Raw genomic sequence first — 11,376 nt, forward strand, 5'->3', positions numbered from 1 at the left:
TTTTGAATTTTCTGGTCTCTGATTATAAAATTAAAATAAAATGTTTACAGTGAAACTGGATTGACCCAATGAGCATCGCAGGGGAGAAACTCTCATGATGCAGTGTGGTCGGTAGTGAAAGGTTTTAGTGGTGACCTGATGTAATGGCCTCTATGATCCCTCTTTTCTTTCTATTTTGTTCAATTATTATTGCATTAAGTTATTATTTTTCTTGCACAGTAATAAGAAAGGAACTATAATTGTGCAAAATGATGCCCGTCCCTATTTATGGCCCATCTGTGTGTCCGCATGTTCCATGTTCTTGCATCATTAAGTGGCACTTGCATGAACAATGCATGAACAAGCATAATACATTCCACTACCATCAATCGTTAATTAATAACAACACACCTACTAAACCTGTTTGTACATGAAGAGCAATCATTATCAGGACAGCCTATCCCAGGGGAAGAGCACTCTTACCTTTAGGAGACTAGAGGACCCCACCAGAGATGAGCAACACTGGACTTTGGTTGGAATGCACAAAATACAAACCAGTTTTATTTGTTTTTTACAGAAAGGAAAGAAAAAGATTAACAAAAATGAATACCAAAAAATCGATGTAAAAGTTAAAACAAAATGTCAAATGTCAAGAGTATGAAAGCTCCAGAAGTCATCAAAAAAAGGCCAAAAAGCCTCGATCCTTTGCTGTCTCCTATATATACGCTTCTCCTTGGCGCTTCCTGCAACCTCCAGGTCCATATATGGTAGACAACAGATCATTCTCAAATCATTGGACGGAACAGTCCTAATAGTCTTATCACTTCTGACAGACCTACTTTTTAGGGTAAACAACCCCCCCTTTGTGGAAGGTGTGTAGTGGGAACTTGTGATCCATGCAGCTGACTGCCTGCACCTATGTCCTCTTCTTCTGAGACGTTAAGAACTACTTATTGTATATTCCCATGTTCTACGCTTTAAGGATAAAATGTATATATCGGTGTGTCTGTTGTTACACAGATAAAGCACTTCTTATGGTTCTCTAACTTTACGGCCTGAAGCAGGATGTTCCAGTACACAGGCCCCATTGAACAGGATGTCTCTCTAACTAACTGATTAGTTTCCTGAGTTTACAGCCTTTCTCTCCTGGTGACTGTCAATCATCCTGTCAGAGTGGGTTCACTAAAAGTTCACTTATTTCATTAGCTTTAACAAACAGTCAACACTACAAGCACGTAAGATTATATTTTGGTAAATAATAGAAAGTCACACATTAAATCAAAATCATTGAATCATCCCTAAACAATATGGGATTACATGTAACGAGTATATTGATATCTGAAAATACAACTCTTAGCTCGATAATAAACAATAGATCGTAACTCATCATAGACAATGGAAAGACAATAGAGGATAAACAACTTGTATGAAAAATGCCCGACAACACATAGAAAATATAGAATTTCTATGTCTTTCACAACAAGTTAATTCAAAGTACATATCAAAACAACACTTAAAGAGAACCTGGATAAGATGAGTTGACAAAAATGGTTGAGACCAAATCCAGAGGCCTCACGTCTCTAACCAGCGTGCATGCAGGGCTCTTCAGTTGGTTGTCATCTGTGCAGCTGCCGGGCTGGGCGGACCAGCACTAGTGTAATAAAAAGCATCGTTAGCATTATTCAGAACAGCTCAATCTGGAGGCATTATGTAGATATTTTAACAACAGTTTTACCAAATTAGTGGTTATTCATCTGGGCTTCCCTTCTCTTCAGTTCTTTGTAGTGTTTATTCACCTTCACAAGCTCCGATGTAACGTCTAAATAAAAAAACCCATAATGTTAACATCAAGTTCACTATTAATCACACTCTTGGAAATTAGTTGACATATTCATTTCTATCAAATATTTTTAATATTTTTAGTGATCATTATGTTATTATTTTGTAACGTTGCCTTTACCTGGGATTGAGACACCATCTGTCTTGAGCGACAGCTCGATTGATTCCTGCATTGTTTTTTCCAGATTGACCAGGATGTATTTCTAAATTAGCATAAAAATCTTTATCACTCACAGCCAAAATGTGTCTTATAACAATAGCTGAATGTTTGTGAAAGGGCCTGCAGTGTGTTAGTAGCAATAGCAGCATTCAAAAAGAGGCATATTCCACTTGATTATATATATGATGACCTAGAATTGTAGATAAAGATAAGCAGCACAACATGTTTTACTATATCCTCATCGTACGACTTATTATAAAATGTTACAAACCATCAAGTCATCCAGCTGTTTCAACATAACAGCTTTAGCTTCCTGAAACATGACGTTTTTTAACCTATGTACGTGCTTCACCATAGTTTCTCTCATATTATTCATGCTGCCGTCTCCTTTAATCTTTTTTGCATCTACAATAAAACAGAAAACTTTAGTCAATTAAATGTTATTATAATTACATTCTGCACAGTTCTGATGAATAATGTGCATTTTTACAGTGTCAGATTTTATATGTGATGATCTTTATCGTACCGTCATAGCATTTCTGCATGTTTCTCTCAATTGTTGTCGTCAGACTGCTGTAGATCGTTTTCTTACGGTCGTGGATGATTTTGTTGAGTTTTGTCTTAATCTGTTCTTCCTAAGAGAGAATATGAATCATAGATCCACATATTTTAAATAAAATTAAGGTAATATACAAATAAGGCTCATATTGCCCCCCCTTCCTCCAGACTTTACCTGAAAAAGGAGTAAAATATATAATCAGATTTTCAGAGTAGGACCAGGTGAGGGTGCACATATATATATTTTTCCCACTGATGTCAGACCACCTCAGAATCTCCAGTACGTTGTCATGAATATAGTCAGGGTCATCAGCTTTGCAGCAGCAGACTTCTTCATATTCAGTGTATATATGTTAACAGCTAAAAACATCTATATTTCATTTATTCTCTAATGTTTAGTCTTCATGTCTGCTGAAGCCTTTCTGATCTGGACTAATAGCTTAATAAAGACTAATGGTACTATTCTCCTCTTTTACCTCTGTATTGAGAAATATCAGTTGCAGTTCGACATCTTTGTACTCTGTCTTCTCTTTCATCATCTTCGTGTCAAGTGAAAATGCATTGAGGACTCCGTTGAAAGGTTCACATTTTCCTTCATTTCTGAAACATGTTAACAAGTTGAAATGTTTCATGAATGCATCATTGACAAGTTTGTATTTCAATAATGTAATTTGTATGTATGCATTATATCTCATAACTTGTATAACTGTATAATGTACAATCTGTTAATTCTAGACATTCTCCATAGTTTGTACAATTAGCCTACTCAGGGTTTTATGTCTTTATTAAGTCATTTCTTACGGGAAGGTCTTCTTGAATTCCTCATCAATGCTCTCAGTCAGACGTGAAGATAACTTCATATTGAGGTTTATTTGTTTCCCCTTTTTTGGTTTGTGGATGCCGTCGTACTTTACAATACACTTCAATGTCCCATGGAAACCACTACCTGACTTATTCTGAAACAAAACAGACAAAACAGAAACATTTTTAAGACATTCATATAAAGTGCAAAATCCGTTGTAATGATGTTGTTATAATTCAAATACGTACAGAATGTATCACCGACTTCAAGTCTTTTTCACATGAACTTTTCGATTTTTCAACCCCCTCACTGAGGCACTTTTCAAAAGCCCGATAAGTCTCTTCCATTGGTTTCCTGACTTTATCAAGTTCAACCCTCATCTTTTGTTGAAGGACTTTGTACACAGCTCTCTTTGTGTCAGCCTGAAATCAACAACAACACATTCAGTATTCAAAGCAGTGAAACCATTCTGCTACTTGACTGAGTTTTCTTGATTTATTCACATTTATTCAATATTTGGTTGATTTTGAGTGAGACCACCCTTTAATTACTGTCGTTATGCAGCCTCTCTGAAGCAACACAAAATCAGGAAAACTAACTTTATTGATAAAATGTATGTATGGATGACATTACATGTAAGTAGTCTGTCTTTGACTTTATGTTTTCACATTATTTTCTGTGAATATTAATGATAAAAGACAAAGAAAGAGATTATATTTCTTGATCTTACCCCTCCTCTAAGGCTGGCCCCTTGAATCAGAGAGAGAATCCCACGAGCTCCAGACACACAGTTTAACGTCTCTGAGTGACAGTCATTGAGATACTGCAGACATTCCTGAAGTTTTGGTATTTCTGTAAAAAAAATGTAGTTTGCAGCTTAAATAGTTACAAAACATACTTACATCATTATTGTTGGTTTTGTTAAAGTAAAGTAAATCTAAATGTGCTCATATATGAAGACTTCACCTACCAGTGTCGTCTAGATCTAGACGTTTCTGTTTTAGAAACTCTTTGGAGCTCACTGTGAAGACTTTGAAACTTCCATCACTGAAATATTTCTAAAAAGTTTTGGTTTTAAGGAATGCTTGCAGAAGTAGACAATCTTTGTGTTATACTTTCTGTCAGTCTATAAAACTCACCTTAACCTCCTTTAGTTTGCTGAATTTTTCTCTCACTTCTTTCTTGACTCGATCGTTTGTTTTCAATATCAAAGCACGAACACCAGCTGCTGAACTAAATCAAAATATTTGCATTCATTTGCACCTTATACAGTTTTTGGAGAACTGAAACCTCAAATTCCAACTTTCTTTGCATCCAGAATAAAAGTCTAAATGATCTCTTTTAAACCTGCAGCTGTAACTATCGAATCCACCATTTATACTGAAACGTGCATCACTTTATTTTACAGGTCCGTGATCTAATAGGAAGTTTTCTGGAAAGAACTGTCATTTTATAACCATAGAGACAAAGTTACAGACTACTATTTCAGTTTAGTTGTGTTGTGTTGAGTGTGTGAGCAGTTATTGATTTCTAAAGGAATTTCTTTGAAAGAACTGATAAAACCGATGACAAGCATTAAGAATGACTCTATAGAAATAGACAATCTACACGCTGGTGGTCCCGTTTTCTCATGTAGGTCATATAGAGACATCAGTATTATTATTGAGACTGTTTCATAATCACTTAAAAAGTCCTCACAGTTCCTTGAATATATATGTATATGTACTTTTGGCATCTTAAATCACTTACTGATCTTTTGGTGTTGTAATATCATCAGACTTGGTGCAGATAAAGTGAATACGCTGACACTGGCCACCATTTCCCATGAAGCTAGAGGCACTTTCCAGGATCTCCCAGGCTTCTGGCTCTGATGCAGCTCGATTCATTTCAGTCACGATCCACACAGTGGAACAACTTCCAACGACCTGAAGGGACATGACAGCAAGTTAATTATGATGGTCATCAGTACTTTGTAATATCATGATGTCACAGTTTAACACAGTAATACACTAAACAGCACTGCATGTGATGAATTACCGTTTTCCACATCTTGTCCCTGCTCTTGTTACGATCCCCATTTCCAGGAAGATCCACAAGTGTGACGTGCTTCAGAAGATCATTATTTGGCACCTTGATAGTCACACACTTCACTAGTGGCCAATACCACCTCTTTACGTCTTTACCTTCTTCATCTTTTGGGTCGCTTCTTGTGTATCTGACTAATTTTGCAGATAGCTCTTTAGCCTGCAATAAATAATAAAATGAGATTAATGCAACGTAAGAATATTTCATTCATATGCACAGACCCCAACTTCAAACTGCTTTACAAATTGTACAAAATAATTAAAACAAGAAAATATATAAAATAAGAGCAATTAAGTTACCCCATCATTGAAACAACAAAAGCAGTGTTGAGATTTAATAACACAAGATGTCATTTAATGCTAATGTAAAATGTTTGGGCACAAAGATGGAGGAAAAATCCTGATTGGATGTTGTTAAAACAGTTATATAAATATATTTATCTACCGGTAGACAAACTTCTTCATGATTTTTCTATAAAGGGGACATTTTCTATGGGTTTGTAGTTTTCGAGGACAGGTGCATCAAGGCTCTGTTTTTAAATTTCACATACTGATTTTACTTTTACATTTGTACATAAACCTCAATAACATTTCCCTCTGTCAGACAGACAAGAAGGCTTCTTATGAAGTGATACAAGATTTTTACTCTTACTCACTGTTTTTACTGTCAAAATCTTCTCATTGGAAAGGAGAAATTCTGGGATCTCTTTGAAATATCTGTCATTCATGAGGTCATCAACAGATTTGATTTTCCAGTCTTCTCCATACAGCGCTGACAGCTTTTCAACTATGTCCCGACGATCATCGTCACTTTCCTGATCACTTTCCTGATCCGCATTATCCCCAAGGAAATTTTTAGAGAACCACAACTCATCTTTCCACTCCTAAATAGAATTAAAAAAATACCTTTAACTTCGTTAAATCATATGGCATACATTTGGCATAGTTTCACGTAAACAAACATATTCAGCTCATTTTACCTCTTTTGTAATGAACTCAATGTTTGCCTCATACTTTGAGTTCTGCATGTTAGCCTCCACTTTAATCATGACTGAGGTACATGCTCTGATGTCTCCAGAGGGCAGGAGATCCTTCTCTCCAATGACGGCATTTATCAAAGAGCTCTTTCCAGCCCCGGTTCTGCCAAAGACACCAACCACCTCCCTCTTGTCTGTCTCCAAATCACTGATTTTTTTCCTGTTGTATAAGAGTTCATGTGCGGGTTAATTAATTTGTTTCAAAACATAAAAACACTGATAGAATGTGTCAAAGTCAGAAAGAGATCCGTCTATGAACAGCCCTCTTCAGCATATTGTACTATCTTCAGTAGAAGTCATTTACTGTACATTTTGGGTAAATTAAGACTTTTTTTTCAAACAGAACTAGAATTAACGCCTCACGACTGAATCCCTCAGACAAACAGTCAAGTTGCAGTTTGCATCCATGTCTTTCCAAATTGTCATCACTTCATCATTTTATCCTATTAGACATTTGTGTGGAATTGTCATAATTAACTGAATTCTTCAGTTATGATCAAAAATGTGTTTTGTGAGGTCACAGTGACCTTGATCTGTGACCACCAAATTCCAATCAGTTCATCCTTGAGTCCAAAAAAAATTCCTTCAAGACGTTGGTGAGAAATGGACATACGTACGTACGTACGTACGGACAAACCCATGATGCCTGGCTCCACACTATCAGTCTTAAATCTCTTAGTGAAACTGGCCCCTGGTCAGCAGTGGAACCAGGCCCGTATAACATATTAATATGGAAAATGTAATAAACTTTATACTTACCTCAGGAAGTTGTTGAGCTTGTTGTCTTCGTGAGGTATTTTCTGATGGACACATTCCATGATGTCTTTCACCTTAGACACTATGATTTCTTCTGTCAGAGTGAAAGTAAAGAACTGTTCAGCAGGAACCATGAACCAGTGTATCAAGTAAGCGGTAATGAACAATGAGGAGAGCGTGAGAGGAACTTTCTCTGCCAGGTCCATGTAGGATGCTTCAGAGTGTATCATCAGGCTTCTACTATGTCAGATTAGTAAAGGATAACCCATGGTCTGGCTTTAAAACATCATACAGTTAAAGGCCACGGTTACGTTATTTACTTTGAAGCATACGCATTGTTGCCATGTATACCTGCATGCATGCTGTTGACTGATTGGGGTTGTCTGATAAGATTACAAACGGCAGCAAATGAGAGTATTGTCTGTGGCCAAGATATAGAAACAGACATTTGCTATGTAAGTAAGATAAGTAAAAATGTTATTACATAAATGTTAACCTTATAGTAAGTTGTAGGTCGCCATTGTTTGGAAAGTATTATAAATACCTGAGTCTGATCCTGGTTTGTCGGCATGTCGTTGTTTCTTAGTTGGTGGTTGACGTTGGCTGGACTCACCCTGATGATCTGACTTTCTCTTTACTTTTGGATATTTTTAGTTGGAAAAAAAAAAAAGCAAGAATAAAAGTTTGTTGCTTCTGCCTCTCAGAATATTAAAACATGGTCTCGATATAGTTTCTTCGTCAAAGTAAGATATTACCTCCTTAAACTTCAGTGAACACTACATGTAACCAATAAGATAAAGTGTGTCTCACCTTTATCACTTGTGTCACTGGTGGACGGACGACCCTGAGGGTGAACATGAACATTTGTGTCTTAAATCAATACTAAGTGGCCAAATAAGTTTGAATAGACATTAAAAATATGATCTATATAATTATAATAAATGCCTTATGATACCTGAGTGCTTGAAACTTTATTCAACTTACTTCAGCAGACGAATCAACAAGAAAATAGTTGCAAATCCATAATAGTAAATAAATGTTTAAATTCTAGCACATGCTATTATTGTTAATGAGTTATTATTATCAATTATGTGTCATGAAAACAGAAGTCTGTGCTCCTGTAAATTATAAATACAGTATTTGTGTAAATTGTCTTTACAGTACAGGACATTACCTTTGACATTTTGAGTCTGTTTTGGGGATCAAGTCGTCAATTTCTCGATCATTCAGAAAGTAAAGACTTTCTGTGTTAATTTCATGTTCTGCAATTAACAAGAAGAATTGCCAGCATTAGTCAGAACTGATCTCTCCCATTTTCTTAAAACTATGTCTGTCAAGAATATGTCAGCATTGTACTGAAGAACAACATTGCAGCATTTTTACCACTGCAACTTTGGAGAGTTACATTTCACTGAAAGAAAATAAGTTATGAAACTTCTATTATCAGACTCAAGGAAATAGCAACGACTAAGAAAACATGAGTCACATCACAATGAACGGTACACCTCATATAGACATACAACAGTTTATACAACAACTGAAACGATTAATCAATTCATCAACTAGTCAATTAGCAGAAAAATAATTTGCAACTATTCTGATAAAGTAAATTTCCATGTTCAAACATTTTATGGATCCAGCTTCTCGAATGTGAATATTTGGCTTTCATTGTTAAGGATCTAAATTAATTTTTTATTTAATATTTTTAGCTTTGGCAACAGTCCAAACTTAAAAATATTAAATTAACAAATAATGCTTGTTGGACCATTGTGAAGGTGTCACTTTTGGCATCTGGGTAATTGTGACAGCATTTCTCACTTTTTTCTGAATTTGTTTACAAACCAAACAATCAAACGATTAAAATAGAAAATGTTCAGCAGATTAATCCATAATGAAAATGATAATAAATTACCGTCCTACACCAATTAATTAACTACAACAGTAAAATCCTGCTTCCTGCAGGAGTTATAAGAATCTAATGATATAATTGAATAACAGGCATACGGGCTATTGTTCTGCATTGAAATACGTTCAGTACCTTTTCTGTGAATAAACCACTGCAGCACCAGGCCTGTTTAAATACTCTAATGCAGGGTGCGTCGACATCAGCATACGTTACGTTTACGCAATCTCCCATGTAGCGTTAGATACTGTATCTGGCAATATGTTGTTTGTCCCCAAGAGTACAAACTTTTCATCAAGTTGGGATAAGGGCACTTCATTATTTAAATTCTAGCGTGTAACTTTACAGCCTTTTGTTTGTTATTCACGGAGGAGATCTTCCGGCTTTCAAACGGTCAATAAGAGATTAAAAGAGAAAATGTAAATAAGAATCACCCGTGGTGTTTGATTTCCCTAATATCATAATATGAATTCCAACGGTTACCTGTAGCGTGTAGGCAATAGATGTAGATCAATGCCGGTCCTCCAAGGCGCAGGAGTCCTTTGTTCTCAATAGTTGTCCGACTGCACACAATACACGAAACCTAAAGTGTTTTTGATTCCTGATTCTGAAACTCCTCCCATGATGAATCTCCCTACTTAATTATGTATTCATTTTATTCCTTCTTATGAAGATTGTCAACACAAGATCTTGGTTTACTACACAAATTTGTATTTGTATGTAGCCTACTTTTCTCTAAACATGTGGGTATAATGATGTATAATTTAGCTTTTTGAGCCTCAAACTGTTGTTTAAACGTCTCTTCGGTTGAACTAACAACTGACAAATGAAACATTAAAGGGAGGGCACTAATGGTGCTGAGTGACAAACCCTCAATTTACCTCATGGCCAAGATAAACTCACAGAGGAGAAAAACAACCAGATTGATTACCCATCCTGACCATTTCAGCTAGTTTATTGATGCCTGACACCTGGTTTCTTTCAACAGACTCAGAGGGAAACACTGAACTCATGAAGACCACAAAAGAAACGTATTTGGTATTGAAATGTACATTAATTAAGAGGCCATGTTTTATATGCAAACTACCTGAAAAAAACTATCTCAAAGGCATAAACAGGTTAGACTGGTTCATATGAGGTTAAATGGTAAATGGACTTGTATTTGTACAGGTGTCACCTGAACCATTATCATTCACACCCCATGGTAGAAAATTTACATATTTGTTAGGGGGCAAATTTTGCCCCCACTGACTGAGATCCAGGGGCATTTAAAAGAAAATTGGGGGCACTTTTTGAAACTTGTGAAATAACATTTAACCTTTGTTCAAAATAATAAATATACTTAATTAGGCTTACAGTATATGAGCTTTTGTCATCAAATGGCAATAATAAGACTATTAGGCAGTAGTCTACAGATTCAAAGTGTTTTCTTCGATTTTTTTGAACAAAATTTCTTTGTTGTTATTTATTGTTATTATTATTATTATTATTATTTTAAACAACTATTAACAATTATTAAGTCAACGATGCCTTGATTACATCAGTCATTGTATGGAATTATTGAGAAAAAATATTTTTGTAGCACCTCAAATATTGTGATATTACCCATTTTTGTCCTGAACTTATGCATTAGTCATTGTGTGGAATTTTTGAGAAAAACATTTTTATAGAACCTTAAAATTTTAAAAAATGTGCCATTTGAAGGTACAAATTCAGTTCAGAGTTTTCACTTAGTAAAATATCTTAATTGATTTTCAGTCAGGTATTATTCATTTCCAGCAACCCTCAAATCAAAAAATAAAGACACTACTCACAATTTAGGTGTATTTTACCTTTAACTCACAAGATTTAGGTAGCATGATTTATACTAAATGTGAATATAATTCATTTAATCTAATTTCCATTATGCAATATGTGTACTTTGTTGGCATCTTATTCTGAAAATCGGATGTTCGTCTGAAGAAACCGGATGTTGTCTCACGTTAATCTTTCCGCTAACTTTCAAAGTCCTTCGCTCGCTCCCGATCTGTGCCATTTGAATGCGTTTACCGTGAATTTCAGCATATAGGTGCACTCAAATGTAAGTGTCTGCTGAGTTGACCGCAGTCTCGCAGTCACAGGTCTGATTAAGAAGCGCTCCATTTATTTATTTGTTTAGAAAGTTCGGTTCTTCACGCAACATCAGTCAAGGCGAAAATCAAAACCATTCTATGGCAACTGGACCGGGTCATATAGGCTACGATGTTTTTGACAAGTTC

General features: G+C 35.6%; 1 protein-coding gene across 1 annotated transcript; it reads right to left on the minus strand.

The window, feature by feature from the left end:
* Window positions 1-1,754: 1,754 nt before the first annotated feature.
* LOC142939720 (nuclear GTPase SLIP-GC-like) lies at window positions 1,755-10,004 on the minus strand (the record flags this gene model as incomplete). Its single annotated transcript, XM_076082858.1, has 21 exons — window positions 10,000-10,004; window positions 9,602-9,681; window positions 8,390-8,477; window positions 8,171-8,198; window positions 8,026-8,059; window positions 7,760-7,852; window positions 7,219-7,309; window positions 6,403-6,619; window positions 6,079-6,306; window positions 5,376-5,582; window positions 5,088-5,263; window positions 4,478-4,571; window positions 4,309-4,396; window positions 4,069-4,190; window positions 3,587-3,760; window positions 3,338-3,492; window positions 3,013-3,136; window positions 2,505-2,613; window positions 2,250-2,383; window positions 1,940-2,021; window positions 1,755-1,798 (listed from the first exon to the last, which is right to left on the minus strand). Coding segments are annotated over exons 1-21 (2,373 nt in total), but the record flags the coding sequence as incomplete, so codon positions are not given.
* Window positions 10,005-11,376: the final 1,372 nt, after the last annotated feature.

Source organism: Anarhichas minor, unplaced genomic scaffold (assembly GCF_050575085.1).
Source record: "Anarhichas minor isolate MPS153535 unplaced genomic scaffold, ASM5057508v1 ptg000107l, whole genome shotgun sequence".
Taxonomy (NCBI): Eukaryota; Metazoa; Chordata; class Actinopteri; order Perciformes; family Anarhichadidae; genus Anarhichas; species Anarhichas minor.